General features: G+C 36.9%; 1 protein-coding gene and 1 non-coding gene across 2 annotated transcripts in view; both read right to left on the minus strand.

Moving 5' to 3' along the window:
* Nucleotides 1–26,853, minus strand: part of ZNF451 (zinc finger protein 451) — an 84,531-nt gene continuing 57,678 nt past the window's right edge. The window contains exons 12-15 of the mRNA XM_065885495.1: nt 24,253–24,383; nt 23,167–23,353; nt 14,740–14,808; nt 1–634 (exon numbers count right to left, since the gene is read on the minus strand). Of these exons, the coding sequence (XP_065741567.1) occupies nt 588–634; nt 14,740–14,808; nt 23,167–23,353; nt 24,253–24,383 (434 nt within the window). The 3' untranslated portion in view covers nt 1–587. The remainder of the gene's footprint in view (nt 635–14,739; nt 14,809–23,166; nt 23,354–24,252; nt 24,384–26,853) is intronic.
* Nucleotides 9,374–9,479, minus strand: LOC136130141 (U6 spliceosomal RNA). The gene has a single exon (XR_010656331.1). It is a non-coding gene; the product is annotated as a U6 spliceosomal RNA (small nuclear RNA).

The following is a 26,853-nucleotide window of genomic DNA, read 5'->3' on the forward strand; positions in this document are numbered from 1 at the left end:
AGCAGGGATATACATATGAGTGAAACCCACAAAGAACATTGCTGATAAAATTTTTCATCTCTTTCCATGATCAGTTTCCATTACTCTCTCCCAATAATCAAAGATCTCAAAGGTATTATATATTAGTGCCACATGAGAAGCAGAATTTACAGAAAAAGTGAGCTATGACAGCTTTATTTATATTCATTTTCACTCCTAAAAAAATAAACTAGAATCATCTGTACTGTACAAATAAAATTAAAGAACCAATTCTATTTGGGAAACATATAAACAATAGTCAAGGGCTTTTCTAATTTTTAATTCTTGTAACCTAAATACATGAATTCAAAGCTAACTGGGAAACATGATACCTATATTAGAATTCATGATTTGTATTTACATTACCATGTATTCTATTCCTCTACACATTTTTGCAAAATAGCACAAAAATACAAAGCAATATCAGATTTTGAACATATGAAAGCAAAAAAAAGTTTTCAAGTACATTTGTACTAGCAGATTTCTGATCTCCTTTAGAAAACAAACTCAAGAATTTATTATCCTGAGTCTCTTCAAGGCCACTTGATGCTGTGTGGTAATATCTTTAATTACATTTCCTCAAGACTTCTTCTAATCGCTTCTTCTAATTCCACATCTGCATTAAAAAACATAGAATTTTGATATTTAGAGCAGAAAACTAATAAAGATGTGCTTTATGTAAGTCTCATCAACTACATCTGTATTTTCAGTAAGGAAAGGAAATACAAACTAGAGAAACTGGGGGTAACTTGGCAGTTTCTTCATCATAAAATATGACTATTTTGAAATATGAGAATCTGGATATAATCTCAAACTGAATTATAATATATCTGAGCTTAATTATGCTAAGAAACTTGTAAGTAATTTCCATTTAGGGATGTAGAAACTCAACAAACTTCTAGAATCACTAACAGGTAATCACCAGACTCAACGTGGAAAATGAGTATGTATTTCCAAAAAGATTTGAGGTAATGCATATAAGACTTAAAGCAGAAATAGAAAGCCAAAACCATGAAATGGCAAAATCTCAAAGGCTATTAAAATTTTAGTTTTAAGCTTTCTAGTATCTAAGCAAAGAGTCAAACTCATGGCTATATAATGTCCTCTGAGAAGCATATACACATATGCACTCACTGAACAAATATTTATTGAATGCCCACTGTATACTAGGCACAGAATACAACAGTGAACAAGACTGACATTCTTGTGTTCACAGGTCTTTTTCTCCATTTCCCAAGAATGATGCTACTAAGGTCCAAGAGGGTGGAACTAGGTGTCCGTTTCTTGGCCTTCAGTAGCTTCTCACACCAGATTTATCTCATCCTGTCCAGTCCACGGTCTCCCAGAGCCTACTTGGTTCACAGACACCGGTAATTCTTCTAAGATACAGCCGCACCTTCCTCTGAGCTGGGGCACTAGTGTTATGTAGTTGGCAATTTAAAACATTACAAGCTACTCTACACTGCATTAAGTTAAAGCTAGATTCTGGGTCAGTGAGTTGCCCTAAGATGAATTCAAAGGGATGAAGAAATGCACAGAAAAGCCAAGATGCTCTTAGCAAAGAAGAAAAGGGTGACAAGATTTATTCTTATGAAAACTTATTACAAAGTTACAGTAATTAAGAGTGTGGGGGGCTTCCCTGGTGGCACAGTGGTTGAGAGTCCGCCTGCTGATGCAGGGGTCACGGGTTCATGCCCCGGTCTGGGAAGATCCCACATGCCGCGGAGCGGCTAGGCCCGTGAGCCATGGTTGCTGAGCCTGCGCGTCCAGAGCCTGTTGCTCCGCAACGGAAGAGGCCACAACAGTGAGAGGCCCGCGTACCGCAAAAAAAAAAAAGTGTGGTACCAGTGTAAGAACAGATGAACACACCAAAGGAACAGCATAGACAACTCAGAAACAGACTCATGCATATATGGAAAGTAGATTGATAACAAAGGTGGTGATGCAGAAAGGTGGGGAAAGATGATATTCTTAACAAATGGTCAACTAGTAGGCCATATGGAAAAAAACTTAAAATTTACCTCTACCTTATGGAATATACAAAAACACATTTCAGATTTACTGTATATTTAACTATATAATTGTGAAAGGCAAAACAACAAAGCTTCTAGAAGACAATACATGGGAATAACTTCATGACCTTAGTGAAGGGAAAGATTTATTAAATAGGATTCAAAAAACATTATGAAAAAGAATCGTACTTTGGAATGTATTAAAATTACTTTTCTCCACCAAAAGCACCAATAAGTGAGTAAAAAGACAAGACATTGAGTGAGAGAAAATATTTGCAATACATGGATCTTGCTTGTATCCAGAGAGAACTAGAAGATTTTCAACCCAGAAAAATCAATAAAAAGATCATCCAGGGCTTCCCTGGTGGCGTAGTGGTTAAGAATCCGCCTGCCAATGCAGGGGACACGAATTCGAGCCTTGATCCGGAAAGATCCCACATGCCGCAGAGCAACTAAGCCCATGCGCCACAACTCCTGAGCCTGTGCTCTAGAGCCTGTGCTCATCAACAAGAGAAGCCACCGCAATGAGAAGCCTGTGCACTGCAACAAAGACTAGCCCCCGCTCGCCACAACTAGAGAAAGCCCGCACGAAGACACAACACAGCCAAAAAATAAATTAATTAAAAAAAAAAAGATCATCCAAAAGAAAACTGTCAAGAAATCTGGAAAGGCACTGGCAAAAGATGTGAGGATGGTCAATAAACATTACTCATCAGAAAAATGTAAACTCAAACCACAAAGAAATGACCATCACTAGCTAAAATTAAAGAGACCAATAATTCAATGATTAGTGAAGATGTATCAGTATATCAGCGGGAACTCACATTCAGTACTGGAAGGAAATTGGAACAACCACTTTGGACAAAAACTTAGCATAACCTACTAAAGCTGAATGTCAGCAAGTCCCCGCCGCAGTATACATTCCCAGAAGTGTGGGAATTACTTGTAACAGCCAACCAAATGTCTATAAATAATACATGAGTTGTGATATATGTGTAAAATTATTATAGAGGTATTGAAAATGAACAAACCAAAGCTATATGCTAACAATCAGGTGAATCTGTAAAACAATGTTGACTGAAGGCATCCAGACCCAAAAGAATATAGACTATGCCTGTGCTGTCCAGTATGATGGCCACTAACTATATGTGGCTATTTGTATTTTAATTAATTAAAATTAAATGAGGGGGATGCTTCTAGGGTACTAGTTGTTTTGAGTTGAATTGTGCCCCCCCCCAAAAAAAGGTATGTCCTTACCCCTGGTACCTATGAATGTGATCTAATTTGGAAATAGGGTCTTTGTGGGTGTAAACAAGTTAAGATGAGGTCGCTAGGGTGAGCCCTAATTCAATACGACTGGTGTCCTTATTGGAAGAAAATGCTATGTGAAGATAGACTCATAGGTAGAAGATGGCTCCATGATGATGGAGGCAGAGATTAGAGGGATGGATGCATCTAAAAGCCAAGGAATGCCTACAATTGCCATTAACAACCAGAAGCTGTGTGTGGGACAACGACCCTACCAACAGCTTGACCTTAGATGTCTAAACTTTAGAACTGTCAGACAATTTGTTGTTTTAAGCCACCTAGTTCGTAGTACTTAGTTGAGGAGCCCTAGGAAATCAATACACTGGCAATATTGTTTTTCTTAACCTGAAAGATGGTCACCTGCTTTGTGAGATGTTTGTACAATTTTTGTGTGCATTACATACACATATACACACACAGAGAACCAAAATTCTGGAGAATACCAGCATATAATTTGGGGGAAAGGATCAGAGTTGAAGTGTTCCAGAGTCCTTTTATATTGCATAGAGGTAGACAACAAGTACCTGTACTTTAGTCTTTAAGTTATATATAAAAAATGTGGTAAAATGCAAGGTGACCACAAAAAGAATAGAAACACGAATTTTGGGGCCAACCCATACACAGCTTATAAAACAATTTGAAGAAGCAAAAAGAGGAAGCTAAGAATGAAATAGCAAGAGTAAATACAAAAATATTAATATCTACAATGAACTTATATGGATTAAACTTGCCAGTTAAAAGACTGGATAAAAACAAAACCAATTTGTAAATGGTTCCACTTCTAATAATAGTGAAGTAGCTTATATTGGATTAACTCTTCCATAGATAACAATTATAAAGTATTTTAAGGCACTGAAGAGCAACAAAAATCAGGTACAAACAGGACAAAAGTTGATCACTAAAAGAAGTGAATTGCATGGAGTTAAATTTGCAGCTTTATGGTTTTGTTTTGGTTTATATTTTGCCTTAGAGCATGCCTCAATCCTTGTGAAACAAAATGGCAGAACTTCACCCAGAAAGCCAACCTCTTTGTGGCCTTGAGGAGTCAAAGACAGAGTCTGAGTCTGACAGAGAAGCTGGAAAGTGGAGTTGGCGGCAGGAGGTGGGGGGGGGAACGGGGGAAGGGTGGGTAGGACGAAAGAAAGAAGAGCTCCCAGCAGAAGTGAGAAAGTAACAGAAGAGGATCCTACAAATCCTTGGTTGACTTCTGTGTGCTTACCCAGGAGAGGAGCCAAGATTCTCCGTGAAAAGCAACAGTTGGAAAGCTATAAGAAGCAGGCAATTGTAGCATCGCCTGCTGTGGAGGAGGCAGAGTTTGGAGTTTGAGTCTAGAACGTTAACTACCCACAAGGGGAAAAAAACAACTAATGTTCCTCAGGTAAAGTTAACAGAATTCAGAAAATCTATAACTTACATCCACAAACATCCAGTATACATCAAAAATCACTTGACTTGTGGGACTTCCCTGGTGGTGCAGTGGTTAAGACTCCGTGTTCCCAATGCAGGGCACCCAGGTTCGAGCCCTGGTCCGGGAACTAGATCCCACATGCATGCCGCAACTAAGGAACCTGCCTGTGCAACTAAGACCTGACACAACCAATTAAATAAATAAATATTTTAAAAAAAGAGAGAGAGAGAGCTTTCCCATGTATTAGCTTATTCAAAAAAAAAAAATCACTTGACTTGCAAAGAAACAAGAAATGTGACCCACAGTTCATGAGGAAGAGCAGTCAAAAGAAACTAACCCCCAAGATAATCAAGCCATTGGAATTAGCAGAAAAGGGATTTTAGAAAAGTTATAAATACTTTCAAGGATTTAAGGTTGAGTGGATAGGAAATCTCAACAGAGAAATGAAAACTATTACAAAAAAAAAAACCTAAGTGGAAATTCTAGAACTGAGAAATACAATATTTGAAATGGAAAATTTACTAGGTCAGCTTAATACTGGAGATGTTAGAAGGTTGAACAATAAACTTTAAGTCTGAACAATAGAAATGATCAAATATGAAGAACAGAGAGAAAAAAAACTAGAAGAAAATGCACAAACCTGTGGATAAATTTAAGCTAACATATGTATAACTGGAGTTCCAAAAGAAAAGAAGAGAGACAGAGAGTGGGGCAAAAAATTATGAAGAAATAATTGCGAGAACCTATAAACTTACAGATACAAGAAGCTAAGAAAACTCCAAGTAGGCTACAAAGACAACCACATCTAGGGGCATTATCAAAAACTGCTAAAATCAAGGACAAAGAGGAAATATTAAGAGCAACAAGAGAAAAAAAAATGATACTTTACATATTAGGGAACAATAATACAAATTATAGTCACTTGTCATGACAAACAATGGAGGCCACAGGATAAGACAATGGAGTAACATCTTTAAAGTGCTGAAGGGAAAAAATACTAGTCAACCAGAATTCTAAAGCCAGAGAAAATATCCTTCAAAATTAAAGGGAAAATAAAGATATTTTTATATAGATGAAAACAGAATATTCAACACTAGCAAAACTGCACTGTATAAAATAGAAAGGAAGTTATTTAGGCTGAAGAAAAATGACATCGGATGGAAACTGTAACTACTGGAAAGAATGAAGGTCATTTGAAATGGTGACTATGTGGGTAAATATAAAAGAATATATATTTCTTCTTCTCTTTCTTTAAAACTCACAGCACTGTTTAAAGCAAAAAATAACATTTTCTTGTAGAATTTATAACAAAAGCAAAAATATATATATATATTTTAGAGCAACCATAAAAATTAAAGAAAAGAGCTAAAACATCAATAGGTATATTAAAATAGTAAACATTAAATAAATATAATGGAGTAAAATATAGATATTATAATAATCCAAAAGAAGGCAAGAAAGGGGGAACTAAGAGGTAAAAGAGGGAACAAAAAGAAAATAAAATGGCAGAGAGGAATCCAACCATGTGAGAAATTACATTAGATGTTAAGGGACTAAACAACTATTAAAAAGTAGAGGCTGTTAGAGTAAATCAAAAAGTAAGATTGAACTTTACGGTGTCTATAAGAGATGTAGTTTCAAAATAAAGATATAAATAGATTGAAAGTAAAAGGATGGAAAATATATATACCGTGAAAAATTAAGCATAAGAAAGCTTGAGTAGCTATATTAATATCAGAAAAGAAGATTTCATGATAAAAGGTATTACCAGAGATAAAGAACATTTCATAATGAAAAACAGGTCATTTCATTAGGAAGACACATCAGAAATGTATATGCAACTAAAAACAGAACTTGAAAATACAAAAATATAAAATGACAGAAGAGAAAAAATAAATCTACAATCATTGATGAAGTTCACTGTTCCTACTGTAGTAACTGAGAGATCAACTAGATTAAAAAAAAATCACAGTAGATCTGATATTATCAACCACCTTGACCTAATTGACATGTATAAAATACTTTACTTAGTAAACACAGAAAATACATTCTTTTCAAGTGCGTATGGAATGTTCATCAAGACAACCCACATGTTGGGCCATAAAAGTCTCAGTAAATTTCAAAAGATTTAAATTTCACAGGGTATACTCTCTTACCACAACAAAATTAAATTAGGAATGAATAATAAGACATTCAAATATTTGGAAATTAAACAATATACTTCTAAAGAGCCAAGAGATCAAGGGAGAAAATATAAGGAAAATCAGAAAATATTTTAAACTGATAGCAAAAATACAATATGAAAAGGTGTGGAACACAGCAATAATAGAGAACTGACAAACTACAGTCTGTGGGCCAAATCCAGTCCACCAGCAATTTTTGTAAATAAAGTTTTATTGGATACATCCACACTCATTTATGTATTGTTTAGGGCTGTTTTGATGCTATAATAGCAGAGCTGAGTAATTGTAACAGACACCACAAAGCCTAAAATGTTTACTATCTGGTATTTTACAGGAAAAGCTTGTTCACCCTGGCTTAGAGGGAAATAAACACCTTTAAATGTTTACATTAGAAAACAAGAAAAAATTTAGGTCAACAATCTAAGTGTCACATTAAAAAGCTATAAAAGATGAGAAAATTAAACCCAAAGTAGAAGAAAGGAAATAATAAAGAGCAGAAATCAGTGAAATGGAAAGCACACCAAAAAGAGAGAAATTACCAACTAAAAACAGTTCATTCCTTGAAAAGACTAAATAAACTGATAAACTTCTAGTTAGTGATCAAGAAAGAGAGAAAACAAAAATTACCAATATCAGGACAAAATGAGAAGATATCACCAGAGATCCTACAGAAATAAAAAAATATGTAATAAAGGAATATTATTATGAACTTTACATTGGTACATTTGACAATCTAGGTAAAATGGACAAATTTCTTGAAAAACACTATTCTCGAACACTAACACAAGATTAAACAAAATCTACCTATAAATATATTAAAGAAAGTAATTATTTTTAAAAATATTTATTTATTTAATATATTTATTTGGAGTATAATTGCTTTACAATGTTGTGTTAGTTTCTACTGTACAACAAAGTGAATCAGCTATACATATACATATATCCCCATATCCCCTCCCTCTTGAGCCTCCCTCCCACCCTCCCTATCCCACCTCTCTAGGTCATCACAAAGCATTGAGCTGATCTCCCTGTGCTATGCAGCAGCTTCCCACTAGCCATCCATTTTACATTTGGTAGTGTATATATGTCAACGCTACTCTCTCACTTCGTCCCAGCTTCCCCTTCCCACCCTGTGTCCTCAAGTCTGTTCTTTATGTCTGTGTCTTTATTTCTGCCCTGCCACTAGGTTCATCAGTACTGTTTTTTTAGATTCCATATATGTGTCTTAGCATATGGTATTTGTTTTTCTCTTTCTGACTTACTTCACTCTGTATGACAGACTCTAGGTCCATCTACCTCATTACAAATAACTCAACTTTGTTCCTTTTAAGCGCCGAGTAATAGTCCATTGTGTATATGTGCCACATCTTCTTTATCCATTCATCTGTCAATGGACACTTAGGTTGCTTCCATGTCCTGGCTACTGTAAATAGTACTGCAATGAACACTGTGGTACATGTATCTTTTTGAATTATGGTTTTCTCAGGGTATATGCCAGTAGTGGGATTGCTGGGTCATATGGTAGTTCTACTTTTAGTTTTTTAAGGAAGCTCCATACTGTTCTCCATAGTGGCTGTATCCATTCACATTCCCACCAACAGTGCAGGAGGGTTCCCTTTTCTCCACACCTTCTCCAGCATTTCTTGTTTGTAGATTTTTTGAAGATGGCCATTCTGACCGGGGTGAGGTGACACCTCATTGCATTTTTTAAAAATAAATTTATTTATTTTATTTTGGCTGCATTGGGTCTTTGTTGCTGCATGCAGGCTTTCTCTAGTTGCAGCGAGCGGGGGCTACTCTTCGTTGCGGTGCACAGGCTTCTCATCGCGGTGGCTTCTCTTTTGTGGAGCACGGACTCTAGGCGCACAGGCTTCAGTAGTTGTGGCTTGCGGGCTCTAGAGCGCAGGCTCAGTAGTTGTGGCGCACAGGCTTAGTTGCTCTGCAGCATATGGGATCTTCCCAGACCAGGGCTCAAACCCATGTCCCCTGCATTGGGAGGCAGATTCTTAACCATTGCACCACCAGGGAAGTCCCTCATTGTGGTTTTAATTAGCATTTCTCTAATGATTAGTGGTGCTGAGCATATTTTCACATGTTTGTGGGCAATCTGTATGTCTTCTTTGAAGAAATGTCTATTTAGGTCTTCCGCCCATTTTTGGATTGGGATGTTTGATTTTTTGATATTGAGCTTCATGAGTTGCGTGTATATTTTGGAGATTAATCCTTTGTTGGTTGCTTCATTTGCAAATATTTTCTCCCATTCTGAGGGTTGTCTTTTCATCTTGTTTATGGTTTCCTTTGCTGTGCAAAAGCTGTTAAGTTTCATTAGGTCTCATTTGTTTATTTTTTATTTTACTTCCATTACTCTAGGAGTTGGGTCAAAAAAGATCTTGCTGTGATTTATGTCATAGAGTGTTCTGCCTATGTCTTCCTCTAAGAGTTTTAAAAATATGGAATGCTTCACGAATTTCCATGTTACCTTGCACAGGGGCCATGCTAATCTTCCCTGTATTGTTCCAATTTTAGTATATGTGCTGCCGAAGTGAGCACAGTAAATTTATTATTAAAAGACTCCCCAGAAAGAAAACTCCAGGCCCAAATAGTTTTACCAGTGAATTCTCTGAAACATTTAAAGAAGAAATAAAATTGGTCTTAGAGTGAATATACAACAAAATGGCAGAGTAGGCAGCTCTAAACACCCATCCTTCCACAGAAATACTGAAACACAAGCAGAAACTGTCAGAAACGACTTTGTCAGAAGTCTGGAAAATATTCACAGCAACCAAGCAAACACTGAATCAAGAAAAAGGCAAATAAAAGCAGTAGGAAAGCCTCATGGTATTTTCACTTGCCCTTTCCTCACCACCTCGCCGTGCCTCCGCAGCAGTCTCGAAGATGGCAGCCCATACTCCTAGTGTGGGACCCTGGTCCCTGGTTCCAGACAGAGCAGAGCAGAACTCACAAATTATTGTGTTTGTTCTAATCTGTCTGGGGGCTACCTGAAGGACTGAAACAAGGCATTCATCTCTATTTTACAAAACTCAGAACCCACTCAGGGCAGAAAAGCAGGCTGCATTGCTCAGAAACACTGTAAGACAAACATAAAGCCCACAGCCTGGGGTAAAAGATTATGGTTGAGACATACAATAGAACACTTAATATCTGAGAGGAAAAGCCATGAAGAGAATTTCCTTGGGAAATCAGGGCATTCAAAAGCACCTATGTGTACTGGGGAATTTAGGACCCAGGACATGATGCATGCTCAGAAAATACCTCAGAAGACACCAAGCCTTCACCACTGGCTGATCTGTAGGCTCAGTGCAAGCCTGGCTAAATGCTGAAGGGCCCTAGCACACAGCCAATCTGCAAAACCAGAGAGAGGTTGTTTTTTGTTTTGTTTTGTTTTGTTTTAGCTCCTGGTATTCAAGGAAATCTCTGTTAAAACACTAATTGAACAAAAGCTTAAAAGAACAGAGACTTCAATGACCAGATGTGACAAGGAATACAGTTATTGCAAAAATGGTTTGGAAAAGTAACTAAACAAACGGACAACTGCAGCCTTTGACAATCACGAACAGCAAACTCTGGGGAAGAGGTAGAATCTGATTTCCAGAGGTACTACATTATAATATTTGCACATCCAATTTTCAACAACAACAAAAACACAGATAATACAAAGAAACAGGAAAGTATGGCCCATTCAAAGTGAAAAAAATTGAGTTAAATTATCCCTGAGGACATCAAGAAATTGAATTTACTAAACAAAGACTTTAAACCAACTGTCTTACATACGTTCTAGGAGCTAGAGTAAACTATGGACAAGGAAGTAAAGGAAACCAGTAAAACAATGTATGAATAAAATGAGAATATCATAAAGAGATTGGAATTATGAAAGGCCACCAAATAGAAATTCTGGAGCTGAAAAGTATAACTACAATGAAAAATTCATTACAGGAGTTTAACAAAATTAAGCAGACAGAAAAAAGAATCAGCAAATTAAATGTCCCAGATTTGATGAAAGATATGAATCTACACATCCAAGAAGCCCAACAAACTCCAAACAGGAGAAACTCAAAGAGATCCACACTGAGACAAATTACAGTCAAATTGTCAAAAGCCAAAATCAACAGAAACAGCAAGAGAGAAGCAGCTCATCACATGTAAAATTTTTAATAACACTAATAGCTTATTTCTCATCAGAAATCATGGAGACCAGAAGGCAGTGATATATTTAAAGTGCTGAAAGGGAAAACAAAAAACAAAACTGTCAAGCAAGAATTCTATATCCAGAAAGAATGGAGAAGAAATCAAGACAAAGCTAAAGGAGTTTGTTACTAGCAGATCTGCCATGCAAGAAATGCTAAGGGAATCCTTCAGGTTGAACTGAAAGGACATTAGACAGTGACTCAAACCTATATGAAGAAATAAAGAACATTTATGGCAAATATGTCCTTGTTTTTCTTTTATATGTCTAAGTCTATGTTTCTCTTATTCTCTTTTCTCTCTGCCTTAATTTCACTCTCTTTGAAAGAGAGGTAATATGACAAAATAAGAAAGAACCCAGTAATAGGAGTTAGAAGACCTATATTGAACCATGCTCCAATCATTTTGAGACTGTGAATCTGAAGACAAATTACTTAATGTTTGGAAGACTAAGTTTTTATGTAAAATAAGGAGAATATTCTGACTGTCGTAAGTTGTTAAGATTAAGAGCAGTTTTCAAAGTATTAGATTTTTCATAAGCAATTGAAGTAAAAACTGAACACACTAGTCTCTTATCCTTTCTTTGTTCTTTAAACTGGCCACAGTATAGAGTTTTACTGTTTATGTTACATTATAATATTAATAATTATATTGATGACTGCTACTAATTGAAGGAACTCTAAGGCAAATTGCTGACATTTACAGAAAGACTGTTTTGCATTGGCAATCATCCACATAATGCTGTCTTCTTTCTTTTCCAAGGATTTGAGTCAGAATACCTCTGTTAAGTGTGCATGCTTCCAGAGCATACCTTACATGCAGGTAACAGTGACTAATGATAATGATCAAAATCATAGGGAATTCTCTTGTTAGTGGTTAGGACTCTGCTCTTTCACTGCCAAAGGCACAGGTTCAATCCCTGGTCGGGGAACTAAGATCCTACAAGCTGTGTGGCCAAAAATAAATAAATAAATAAATCACAATAACAACAGTAGCAACGAATACACACACTGTTTACCATGTGCCAGGCTACTCTAGTAAGGTAGGTATACTAGTATTCCTGAGGAAACTGACACACAGTGAAATTAAGGGACTTGCACAATATTATATAACTTATAAGCAGCAGAGCTGAGATAAAATAGGACCTTTATGATTGACTTGGGTAGTTACAATCTGATACTGGTCTACAGAGAACAACAAAGAATGAGACAGAAGACTGGAGATAAATCATGGTGGGCGGAGACGGGGCGACAAGAGAAACTGCCTTTCCTCAAGGCAAAAATATCATAAGCAAATTGATCCTGCTTTTTGCCACTCATTTGTCAGGCTTTTAAAGTGTTGTGTTGGGAAGGGAAGGAATGAGAAGAGATTTGAGAAGTTACTTATACTTTTTTGAGTTTTGCTATTAGGTCTAGACTAGAACATCACTTTGCTCCCATGGTGCAGGGTCAACAAAATCACCCAATATTCTCCCAGCCAAATGGCCTCTGTCTTAATTTCCTTTATTCAGTTATAGGGAGATGGGTCCTCGTAGCTCTAATATGTTATAAGTTTATTCATTCAACAATCATTTAGTGCTAAACACTGTGCTAGGTGTTGTTGAAATAAAGATAAATGAAACATGATCCTACTCCTTGAGGAGCTCATAGTCTGGTGGGGATGAGAGATGCAAACAAAAAAAATGTTTAAATTGGAGGGATTCTAGGAGTGGTAGTGGGTAGCTCTCTCTAAAAATGGAAGATCTAAGAGGCACTGATCAAACAAAATTGTCTACAATATTGGTAATTCTATATGGTTCAACCTAAGAGATGATATTTGAGCTATTTCTTGTTGGGGGAAAAGAAGGGGCAAAGGAAGGTATTACAGGCAAGTACAGAGGAGGCCACGCTCCCTAACTTACAAGTGTAACACTATGTGCTTCTCACGCTCATTTTACATAAAGCATCAGGAAATGAAAGAAAACACACACGTAACACCACTTTGATTTTTCTTGAAATTAGAGCATTATATCCTTTCTTCATAGAACAACTAGTTAAAAGTTTGAAGTATCTTTTCTTGAATCCATTAATGGTAATCCTTTTTCCAAACTAAGACATGATAAAGATGTAAAAACTCTCAAAATCTCCCAACCATAAAATGTATTACATAGATAAAACACTAGACATTTTGGTACATATTCATTTATACACATCTCAGATTTCCTGGGTTAGCTAGGAGCCCACAGAACTGTGGAGGTTTCTCGAGTGTGGTTATTTAAAAGTTATAATTTTGTTTGGCATTTTCCATGGGATTAGTCATGGGTAGTACACGAAGGTTGCAAAGTCTGAGCTACTTAGATGCTCAACGGTGTTTATCTTTTCATGGCCTTGATAAACAACTTAGCTGGCAGTTTTTGTTTAAAACTCACAAAATGTTCTTTCACCTGTTTAACTCATCATTATGTGGCTGCTAAGCACTGAGCCAGACCTTGCAAGACCATGTTGGGAAAACAAGTTGGTCAGAAAACTTGCTTCCAATTAGGCTGTAGATTTACTGCCAACTTTGTTTAACCAGTGAATTTTGACTATAAGAGGGAAAGATCAGTCTTCTACTTCACTGAATGGATGAATCAGTTCCACTGCCACACTCAAATTTCCAACCCCAGATAACACAAAGATCCAGTGTGCTCCTAGTCAGACTAATTGTACTCTAGGAGAGCGCAAGGAGACGCACAGAAACAAACCAGGTGGCCATTCTGTGTGTGCTTGTTTTGCTATGTTTCCCTCTCTAATTACACATTTCCACTCTCAAATCTCCACCAACAAATACTACATTGGAACTATACTATGACTCCTACTGTCGTCCTTGAATGTCCAAGATGCCAATATAAAAGTTTCAACTACTTTAGTGAAGGTTCAAGTATTTTCCAAAATCTATTGTTTCACTTCCCCCCAGGGTTATTAAAAAGCACAGTCTGTTATGGAAAAACCATAGTAAAAACTGGACTTATGTCACAACCAAATAGTGGTACAGCAAGTAAATGATTTGATGTGAAGTAATATAAAAAGTTCTCTTTAACCTATGGAAGGAAATACCTTTTCCTTTAAGAGGAGGGAAACATAATTAATTTATTTAAAAAGTCCACTAATATTCAGATGTAAGTGCTTACTTTCATAGTTCTACTGCAAAACTTTAATATTCTTAATTTAATACTACTCAAAATAAATAAAAATTAGGACACCAAAATCTTCTCCTATCCCTGGGACAGCAACTTTTTCTGCAAAGGGTCAGAAAATATTTATTTTAGGCTTGGTTGCGGGGTGGGGGAGGATCTATACCATTTGTATCACAACTACTCACCCTTGCTCTTGCAACATCAAAGCAACAGCGCAGACAATACTTACACAACAGAGTGTGGCTGAGCTCCAATAAAACCTTATTTACAAAACCAGGCAGTCGACTGGCTGATTTCTGTTTTAGCCCCTAAATCATCTTACACGAGGAAATGCAAACTATCCTTTAAATGAGAGAATTTTTTTTTTTTATACTCAGTGGTAGGAGGGATGAAGTGAAAGAGGGAGAAATTTTAAAAAAACATACAGATACAATCAGGAAGGGATTAGGTTACCTTCTGTGGATCTGAATTCTTCTCCCATTGAAGTACTCTTCATACCCAGGTTATCATCACTGTCACATTCTGTAAAGAAGAATCAATAAATTCAAATGTACTTCTGAAAAAGTTTTGTGCCATAATTTATGTATTCTAAGACAATGTGACTTTCAATGACTTCTCCCATACCCAAGCTTACTAATTACAATCCATTAGTATTACACAACTTTCCTTAGAGATTTGTGTGTTTTTTAACGCTTACCAAATAATATTACTTAAATTGAGAAAAAGATAAAAATGAATAAAATAGGCAATTTGATTTTGGCTCCATATTCAAAAAATTATTTGAAAAAGTTCTTTTTGCATGTTGAGGAAATATAAAATCCTAGTATATTTTTAAAAACTGTAAATTTTAAAAAGCTAGTATGTTTATTTGGATCTAGCAAATAAACTCCGAAGTTTCATTTGCATGAAATCATCTTTAAAAGATTTTTAATGATGACAGATAAAATTCTCCTGTATTTTGAAAATCATATGCATTCATCTCTATAGAGACCATAGATTTATATTAACAGTGTCTCTGCATGGCACAAACTCACTTGATGCCTTATATTCTTACTGAGAGACCTAAGGCTTTAAAATAATGACATGACTGACCGGGTATCACAAAAGTCACTTAAAATATGAACGTGGTACCATCAGGGACCCAGTATTTGGCTTTCCACCTTAACTACATTTAAATCAATTTCTATCAGAGTGACTGAATCAGGGTTTAAATAACCCTGATTGTGTATTCAATACAAATCACATGGACATATCTACTTCTGTGAAAATATATAAAAACTAAAAATATACATTTAAAAATTTAGCAATATATCATTGTTTATAAATAAAAACCACTATATTTCTCTTATATTCCTTTGCTGCAAAAATTTATTACGAGTCACCTTTTGCTATTCCAGCAAAAAAAAACTATTGCTTTTTCTACAATATGTTATATACACTTACTACTTCAAATATTTCAAGCTGTGTTTTAGTGAAATAAAACATTTTGAAGAACAAAAAATTTAGTCTTAAAACATTAGGAATAAAGAGAAAATACCCAAGGTTTCTTTTATTACAATTCAAAGTCAAGGCCAGTCAAAAACAGCATGTGGTAACTGGCCTAAACAATTCATCATGGCAACCAAGACCTAAGGCAAAACTGCAGGTTTGAATCATAAGGTTTAGCTTGACACTAAGTTGTAAAAACTTTTTAAGGTTTCGTTTGCCTCAATCAGCCCCATCTGTAGAACAGAGAAAATCATGAATTTTCTTCCCTATTTTTCAGTACCTTGCACAGAATTAACTGTATCATATAGATTTTTAGGATGGTGCCCAAAGCAACAACCTATATAGTCTCATCAACAGGCTGAGCAAGCAGGCAGATAGATGCTTAGAATTAGGTTCAACAACTATTTCATATAGGGCATGCCACTGCTTCAATCATCTACACTTTCACAGCATGGGTGAATTAGTATGTTCAATTTTTAAGATGGCTTTAAAAACCTGTACAATTGGTACCAACCATACTTAATGCCTTCATCCCATTCATTTCAAAATGAAGACACAAACCAAACAGACATAACAAAGTCCCAGGGCCATAAACCAGACAGCCCAAGGACAGTGTTCAGATTCAACAAAAATCATGTCAAAGCACAGTAAAGTCTGTTTTCAATTTAAATTCACTAATTCATAACAGCCTATGCTCAAGTCCCTCCTTGCATTACCTAAGAAAAAATATTCTAGGAAAGTTCAAACTTTACATAAAACTGGAAGGAAGATGTTTAATTACTGAAGAACTATAAACAACTGAATACACAAAACTGTGTTTTTAAAAACTGTTTACATAAAGCAAACAATGTTCTTGAACTAACCTACAAGATACAGGCAAGTTCTATTACATAAACAGATCTTTAAGAGCCCAGAGAATTTTTTTATATAAGCAATGGCGGTGACTAATGAAATAGTAGAAAACGGCAAATCAGAAATTCAGTCATCAAGAATGTGGTTGAAGTAGGTCCAATAACACAACACTCTGGAAAGTAAAAGCAAATAAACAAACAAAACCTTAAAATGTATGGTCAAGACAGTAAAAACAAGTAGCATAGTTATTTTATTTTACAAAGAGCATACTACAAGCCAGGAGCAGCGTCACGGGGTAAATAAAAATGGTGCTAGCGTGGTCCCTTTAACTCAGCCTGCCCTCACACTGAGACTGCATTTCTACAGTCTGAAGAAAAGAAAATGGGGCTTCTTGGTTTACTTACAAGACAAAAGATCCCAGGGAACTTACAATGATAAGTTGGCTATGCTTGACACATAATCAGCTTACTTTTTAAAGTACCAGAACCCCCAAAACCCACAATCAAATCTTTTTACCTTCTAGGAAACAAACAAACAAAAAAAAAGCATCTTCCTAAATGTTATTTTCATCTACACACACTCTGCACTGTCGTTAGACTGCAACAGAGCATCTCATCTTCATTCCTCAAGGACATGGTAAGAGCGAACAATGCACCAATGGATTCTCTACATAATAAAATCAGGGCTTTGTGTCAGTGAAAGCCTCAGCCTTCACAGGTGATGGCTGTGTGGCCTCAGGCAGCTATTTTAACCTTCCTGGGCCTCTGCTCCCTCATCTATGAAAGGGGGCGATCTAATATATCCTAACTCACAGCGTTGAAAAGAGGATTAAACAACACGCAGAAGTTCTTTGAACATGTTTAAACATCTTCAAACACTACTAATACAAAAGGCAGCTAGCATGGTGGCTGGCACACAGTAGGTCCTTAATAAAGGTTAGTTCCTCTTACTTCTTTAAAACAACAATTGAAATGACAAGTGATATCTGCATCTTGAAACATGAGGCTTGAGTTAGAATGAACACATATTTGTGAATAAAGTGTGAAAAGCATAAAAGAAGAAAAAGTCTACCTGGCTCCTCTGACTAGGATCACTAGAACGGATCCATGTATCTTGGTAAATTTTTAAAAAGTGAAAATGAGTACAATATAAAATAGAACTGATGACGGATAAGGGGCCCAAAGGTGTCAATTCAGGACAGATTAGTATTTTTACACATCTCTACAGGGATTTACACATATATCATAGCTGTAATCAAAACGTTGGTGCTGGAACCCTGATGCATAGAAGGAGAGTGAGTTTAAAGGGCAAAAACCATGACACATTCAAATCTCAAACTTAGTATAAAGGCTCACCTTGCTAGAGAGGGTAACTGATTTAACCCAAGTCAGAGATCTAACAAAGTAGCAGCAGTAGCGCTACTTACCTGTCCTCTCCCTACCAAGCAAAGGTATAATAAGACCTTATGACCAAATGACTGACATTCATACATGGAGCCAGCAACTTCCCAATACCTCTATTTCTACTGAAATAAGTATCTCCTGAAAAAACTTTCAATTAACTGAAAATCTGGCAAAAAAAAAAAGTATAAGATACCATATGATCATTGATTCTGACAACACTATTCAATAGATTCTTCCTGTTTACACAGGAGTAATAAAACCACTTTATGGTCCTAATAATGGAAAATTTCTGAAAAGTTATAAAGAAATAAGAGGTTCAAGCTTGTATCATTTGTCTATGCTATGGCAGAGATTTTAAAAACGTGAAAAATCATCACAATGCTTATAAAACATGAGAGAACTTCTCACTGTGTTACTTGTAAGAGAGTTTGTGGGGTGGCTGGTTGGTAACTAGGAGCCTTGAAACGACAGATCCCTGAAGCTGTACGTGATATTGTATGTACAGTAAGTCCCCTACATACAAACAAGTTCCGTTCCGAGAGCACGTTCATAAGTCTAACAAAATTACTTAGGTACCCAACTAACACAATCAGCTATATAATACTGTACTGTAATAGGTTTATAATACTTTTCACACAAATAATACATAAACAAACACAAAAAATAAAGAAAGCATTTTTAATCTTACAATACAGTACCTTAAAAAGTACAGTAGTACCAGCTACATCACCGCTGCTTTTACGCTTGCTTCTGGACATCCTGGGCTTGAAATAAAGATACTGTACTACTGTACTCTATATAGTAATGTACAGTAAAGTACACAAAAACACAACCACTTGTAGAGGACGCACGCATGTGACAAGGTACGCCAGACACGTGAAGTAACTTACGTGATTGGACATGCGAACGCACGTTTGTAAAGTTTGCAACTTGAAGGTTCATATGTAGGGGACTTACTGTACATGTCCATTTGGGGGAAAGAGGTTTGGAAAGATTTTTTCAGATTCCCAAAAAGGTCCATCGACGCCTACCCGCAAACCACACTGCCTTAAAATAACTGGTTGTCAGATCTGAAGATAGCACACTGGGTTAAGCTAGATGAAAGGAGTTACCCTGGCATTCTTGTGGTAACCAAAACTACACTACAGGCCCAACACGAACTGCAGTATTTGTGGACACTGAGAGATGTTTCTCAGTCACAATACATATTAAATATCATTTCTTAACAAAGACTGTTACTCTATTATTCAGAAAGCCATTTATTAGGAAAGGTGAAGGAATAAAGTTACCCAAGAAAGTCACTGTTCTTTGATTTTTCTTATTATAAAGTTTATTAGCAGGCAGTTTGATGCCTTTCAATATTCCATGAAGAAAAAAATTTGTCTGAAACTGAATCTGAACATACTGTGATTCAGCATAATACTTTTTAAAATTTTAAAGTTATAAAAGCATCTTTAAATCCAGACCTAAATAAAATATGTGACTTAAAGACTATACTTCTTTGGCCACTTAACTTTAATAATTTTCATTACTTTTAAAATGTAGTGGCTATAGCACATGAAAAGATGCTCTACGTCACTAACCATTAGGGAAATGGAAATCAAAAACAAAATGAGATACCACTTCACACCCATTAGGATGGCTACTATAAAAACAAACAAAAATCAGAAAATAACAATTGTTGGCAAGGATGCAGAGAAAATGGAACCCTTATGCACTACTGGTGAGAATGTAAAATGGTACAGTCCATGTGGAAAATTAGTATGGAGATTTCTCAAAAAATTAGAAAAAGGACTTCCCTGGTGGCGCAGTGGTTAAGAATACACCTGCCAATGCAGGGAACATGGGTTCGAGCCCTGGTCTGGGAAGATACCACATGCCATGGAGCAACTAAGCCCATGCGCCACAACTACTGAGCCTGCGCTCTAGAGCCCACAAGCCACAACTACTGAGCCTGCGTGCCACAACCACTGAAGCCTGCGCGCCTAGAGCCCATGCGCCGCAGCAAGAAAAGCCACCACAATGAGAAGCCCATGCACCACAACAAAGAGTAGCCCCAACTCACCGCAATTAGAAAAAGCCCTTGAGCAGCAACGAAGACCGACACAGCCATAAATGAATGAATGAATGAATGAATTAGAAATAGAATTACCATATGATCCAGCAATTCCACTTCTGGGTATATACTCATAAGAACTGAAAGGAGGATCTCGAAGAGATGTCTGTATCCCCATGTTCACAACAGCATGATTCATAATAGCTGAAGCATGGACGCAACCCAAGTGTCCATCAATGGATAAACGGATAAGCAAAAGGGGGTATATACATACAATGGAGTATTATTCAGCCTTAAAAAGGAAGGACATTTTGACATAGGCTACAACATGGATGAAACCTGAGGATATTTTGCTCAGTGAAATAAGCTAGTCACAAAGGCTGCATGATTTCACTTACACGACATACTTAGAGTAGTCAAATTCATAGACAGGAAACAGAATGGTGGCTGCCAGGAGCTGGAGAAAGGGGAGCATGGAGTTGTTGTTTAATGGGTATGGAGTTTCAGTTTTGCAAGATGAAAAGAGTTCTGGGGATGGATGGCAGTGATGGCTGCACAACAATGTAAATGCAGTTAATACCACTCAACTGGAGACTTCAAAATGGTTAAGATGGTAAATTTTATGTATATTTTACTACAATGAAAAAAATGGAAAGAAAAACTAAAAAAATATATAGTGGCTAGTAACCATATTTCCTTTTTACAGTAGTAATAATTAATAATAGCTGCTATTTACTGAGCACCTATGCTCTTTCCTATGCTATGCTAGACACTATACGTATCACTAATTCTTACAACCTTATAGATATGAAAAGTGAGACTCAGAAAAAGTTGAGTAACTTGCCTGAAATCGCACAGCTAAGAAGCAGAAGTCAGTATTCGAATCAAAGACCATGCCCTTCTTTATGCACTGCATGGTCTCTGTATTTCACAAAAATTCAGAATAAAGTATACATGTGTCCCCAAAGGCAGTAAGTTCAAACGGGCACTGATTACAAATGAATGATTAAAAAAAAAATACCTAGAGAATTCTATATTCTGACATAGAGAGTGGTTTATGACACTGATGAGTGAAAAAGGAAATTAAAGTATATGTCAAAAAAAAAAAAGTCTAGAGCATAAGAGACATTCAGAAAAGAACATCGGTATATAACAATAACCTATACTTTACCTCCAACCCTAATATACCCATGCAAACCTACTCATATGTAGCTCTCATTCCAAATAAAGTTGAAAGAAAGGCAAATCCATTACAGGTCTCATGTTCTAAATTACAAAAGAAATGCTCCTCAGGGCAGCAGCATAGGAGGAAGAAAAGGGGGTGGGCTTAGATAGCAAAGGTAAAAATTTAAATATTTTTCAAGATATTAAGTAGATGTTGTTAAGGATCGGGAAAGGGATGGTAAAAGAATGGGAGAAAAAGAGGTTAAAAAAAGCCACAGACACTCCATTCAATACTCTGTAATGACCTATATGGGAACAGAATTCTAAAAAGAGTGAATAGGGACTTCCCCGGTGGTCCAATGGTAAAGAATCTGCCTTCCAATGTGGGGGACGCAGGTTCAATCCCTGGTCAGGGAACTAAGATTCTACACGTCGTGGGGCAACTAAGCCCACGCACCACAACTACTGAGCTTGTGCACCTCAACGAGAGAGCCCACATGCCACAAACTACAGAGCCCACGCGCCCTGGAGCCCATGGGCCACAACTAGAGAGAGAAAACCCGCATGCCACAACTAGAGAGAAGCCCACACACCGCAATTAGAGAACTAGAGAGAAGCCTGTATGCTGCAATGAAGATCCCACATGTCGCAACTAAGACCCCACAAGCCAAATAAATATTTTAAAAATAATAAATAAATAAATAAGAGTGGATATATGTATATGTATAACTGACTTACTTTGTTGTACAGCAGAAACTAACACAACATTGTAAATCAACTATACTCCAATAAAAAAAATTAATTAAAAATTTTAAGAAAAGGAAGAAAAGAAAAGAAAAAAACCCGCCACAGACAGAAAAAGCAAGTGAATGAAAACAGAAACTATAGAATAGGAAGACAAAACTCAGTACTAAATCATGACATAAATATGCAAAACAGAGCTGATTTTTCTCTAAAGAGCACAATTGTGCCAGTAGCTTAATGGTTCCTAACTTTGCAAAGTGAATTGAACCAACGCAGTGAGTGGTTAGAGCAAAGTTCTTCAGAATAGATCTTCAATCAAAATGTGGCTCTATACATGTAGAAAGAAGAAAATAGCTAGGAGGAGAGCACACTTGGACAATTTAAAGGCATATAATAAAAATTCCAAAAAGCAGTCAGTTTTTCATTGAGGTCATTCATCAATACCTTCAAACCATATTCATGGCTGCAAATTATTAGGATATTTAAAAATTACTCTTTTATTCTCTCCTACCCACATTTCAGAAATTACAAAAACCAAAACCAAAACCAAAACCTATCTGGATCCCTAGAATTACATCCTTTCTTAAATACTCGTTAGTGAAATTGGACATCAGCATGCCCTTTCATTGAACAATCTCAGAAAGGCAGAGAAGAGTGTAGGACAAGGGATGCCTAGCCCTTCAATGCAATAAAGATCTTTCAGGGCATCATTCTGTCACTGTCAACCTCTTAAATTTTTATTTTTTTATTTTTTGGTATTGCCATATTAGCATTTATTGCTTTCTGATTTCTCCTATAAGCACTTTGCTTTCTGAAAAACTGAAGATAAATTTAGAATTTTAGAAATGAAATGAAGATCTGGATTCTGAGCTTTGCAAAACTATACTAGCATATTTCAAACCATAAGTATATATTTTAAATATATGAATATAAATTTTATTCATTAGATTAAAAATGGTCTCTAAAATATTATGAATTCATTCTCCTTCTAATACACTCAAAGTGAAAGTGAGATAAGAGAAAAAATACGATAGAAGCATGAGCGCGTGGCGGTTTAGTGAGCAGGCAGCAGGGCACTAGTGGAGAGCAGTTTATTTGGTTTCTCATCAATAAGTGAAGTGAAGTGAAGTCTCTTCCTCTTGGGCAGTTGGCACTGTGGCTACAGCTGCATACCTTTGGTCGTATCAGATATGCTATTTAACAAGGCACACATCATATCTCCCTCTAAGTGGTGAGGGTTGAGTATATGTGCTGGCCTCTGAGTCTTCTTAAATTGATTCTCTAGCTCCAGAAAACCTTGATCTCCTGAGAGGATGGTGAAAGGAATCTGCTTGGGCAGTTGTTCATCCAGACGGCCAGCCTAAGTTGGAAAAAATGGCACAAGTTGATAAAGATCTGCATCTGAGCTTCCAGTCAAGTTACAGCTATTTCAGAATGAACACATACCTAGAAACGTGTATTTAGCTTGTTCCCTTGCTCCCACCAAAGTATGATATAAAGATCTCGTTCATAAATGAAATATACCATATTTAATCAAATATAAAATGCTGTCAATTATAAGATAAGCTCTTTTATATGCCACTAAGAAAGAAAGAAAAGAAAAGCCAAAAAGAATGTAACAGGAGGCCCCCACATAAAGGTGGAACACTAACAGGGCTACGCGCTCAACCTGAGGGTAAATAAAAAATGAATCTGCCATAGAGAAAAGGTAAGCAAAGTAATTTGCATAACTCAATCTTAGAACTGGCTAGATGGAAAAAGAAACTATCTGTGGTTTAAAACATAAGCAGCATTCAACAAGTTTGCAGAGTGTCAGTGTGACACAGAAACCCTTAAGCAGAGAATTTAATTTAAACTGGGTCTCAGGTGGGTTGTTTCTCCAGGTGACTAGCAGAGACAGAAGCAAATGCAAATTCCATCTGGGTCAACAGTGACTGCTATGGTGCCCCCCCATTTCAGAGATGTTAAAATGTGAAAGTGCCTCACGCATCAAGGAGTGTCATCTCCTGATAATTTATTCTAGAAATAGCTGAGGGTCCACTATGAGTAGCTGAGAGTCTGCTGGAACTGGGGATGAAGCAGTAAACACATGCTATGGGCTCCTGCCCTCAATAGTCATAAGTAGAACCTGATGCAAAAGGTTTTATACAAAAAGCACAACACTGAAAAGGAACCTACAGTGTCATTATGATTCAAGAGGGGAAAAAATCCAAATGGGTCCTAGCTTCACGTTTGATTTTGAATAAAACAATGACTCACATGCATACATATGGCAAAATCAGCAGCATCTTTTCTTTTACTACAGCGAGGATGAAGGAAGAAGCACCCAATCTTGTTTAGGTAATTATAGATCTTACAGTTGACGGGAGGCTTCCAGTTGGTGTTTCCTCCTATTATGTTTAGAAAAGGCATAAATGATGAGTCAAACAAGAGAAAAAGAACAGAACACTAGATACAACTGAAAACTCTATAAGGAAAAACAAATACTAGAAAAAAATGTTTCTAGAGGAAAAGTACCAGATTAGAAGGCAGAACAAGGCAGTTCTCGTGCAGGTAACACCAGGTTGTTGCTTAAATCTTGGGGAAGTAGACCAACTTCCCCAAATCTGCCTATTAATCTGAAAACTCACAGGGATGTTAAGCAGAATCAAAAGTAAAGTGCATGAAAATTCTTTGACTGCTGTTGTTCTATATGAATGTATGCATTAGTGGTTTTTTACAAATATGTCAAGGCTGCTCAGTGAATAAAAATGATGTGCAATCAGGAAAGCTGGACTTACTAAGAGGTTGTACTGACTACCTTATCCAGGTCAGCATGTTTCTATCTTAAATCCTAATCGTCTTCTTTATATGCTGCTTGCTGTCAAACATGGCATGCATACCTTGTTTCACTGCACTTTGCTTTACTGTGCTTTGCAAATACTGTGTTTCTTACAAACTGAAGGTTGGTGGCAACCTTGCATTGAGGGAGCTCATCGATGTCATTTTTCCAACAGCATGTTAACTTTGCGTCACATTTCGTTAATATTCGCAATATTTCAAACTTTTCCATCATTATTTTATTTGTTATGGTGGTCTTTGATGTTACTATTGTAATTGTTTGGGGGTGCCATGAACCATGCCCATACAAGAAGGCAAACTTAACTCATAAACGTTGTGTGTGTTCTGACTGCCACACCGACTGGCCCTTCCCCCGTCTTTCTCCCCTCCCTTCCCGCCTCCCTTTTCCCCCGAGACACAATATTGAAATTAGGCCAATTAATAACCCTACAATGGCCTCTAAATGTCCAAGTGAAAGGAAGAGTCTCACGTTTTTTAAAATCAAAAGCTAGCAATGATTAAGCTTAGTGAGGAAGGCATGTCAAAAGCCAAGACAGGCTGAAAGCTAGGCCTCTTGCACCACAAAGTTACCCAAGCTGTGAATGCAAAGGAAAAGTTCTTGAACGAAATTAAAAGTGCTACTGCAGTGAACAAATGAATGATAAGAAAGTGAAACAACATTATTGCTGATATGGAGAAAGTCTGAGTCTCTGCATAGAAAATCAAATAACCACAATATTCCCTTAAGCCAAAGCCCAATCCAGAGCCCGGCCCTAACTGCCTTCAGTTCTATGAAGACTGAGAGAGGTGACGAAGCTGCAGAAGCAAAGTCTGAAGCTAGCAGAGGTTGGTTCATGAGGTTTAAGGAAAGAAGCCGTACCCATAACATTAAAGTGTAAGGTGAACCAGCAAGTGCTGATGTAGAAGCTGCAACAAGTTATCCAGAAGATAAGTCCTAAGATAATTCATGAGGGTGGCTGCACTAAACAAAAGATTTTCAGTGTAGGCAAAACAGCCTTCTATTGCAAGAAGATGCCATCTAGCAGTTTCACAGATAGAGAGAAGCCAATGCCTGGCTTCAATGTTTCAAAGGACAGGCTGACTCTCCTGTTAGGGGCTAATGCAGCTAGTGACTTTAACTTGAATCCAATGCTCGTTTACCATTCTGAAAATCCTAGGGCCCTTAAGAATTAAGCTAGGACTTCCCTGGTGGTGCAGTGGTTAAGAATCCGCCTACCAATGCAGGGGACACGGGTTCAATCCCTGGTCCAGAAGATCCCACATGCTGCGGAGCAACTAAGCCCGTGAGCCACAACTACAGAGCCTGTGCTCTAGAGCCCGCGAGCCACAACTACTGAGCCCTCATGCCACAACTACTGAAGCCTGTGCGCCTAGAGCCCGTGCTCTGCAACAAGAGAAGCCACTGTAATGAGAAGCCCATGCACTGCAACGAAGAGTACCCCTGCTCACCACAACTAGAGAAATCCCGCACGCAGCAACAAAGACCCAATGCAGCCAAAAATAAATAAACAAATAAATAAATTTATTTTTCAAAAAAGAAAGAAAAAGAATTAAGCTAAATTGACCCTGCTTATGCTCTATAAATGGAAGAACAAAGCCTGGATGACAGCGATATGGTTTCTTGAATATTTTAAGCCCACTTTTGAGACCTACTGCTCAGAAGAATCCTTTCAAAATATTACTGCTCATTGACAATGCACCTGGTCACCCAAGAGCTCTGATGCAGATGTACAATGAGATTCATTTTGTTTTTATGTCTCCTAATGTAATATTCATTCTGTAGCCCATGGATCAAGGAGTAATTCTGACTTTCAAGTCTTATTATTTAAGAAATAAATTTTGTAAGGCTACAGCTGCCATAGGTAGTGATTCCTCTGATGGATCTGGGCAAACTAAATTGAAAACCTTCTAGAAAGGATTCACCATTCTAGATACCATGAAGGACACTCATGATTGGGAAGATGTGAAGAAAGCAAAATATCAACATCCACGGGAGTCTAGAAGAAGTTGATTCCAACC

This window comes from Phocoena phocoena, chromosome 10, assembly GCF_963924675.1.
Source record: "Phocoena phocoena chromosome 10, mPhoPho1.1, whole genome shotgun sequence".
NCBI lineage: Eukaryota > Metazoa > Chordata > Mammalia > Artiodactyla > Phocoenidae > Phocoena > Phocoena phocoena.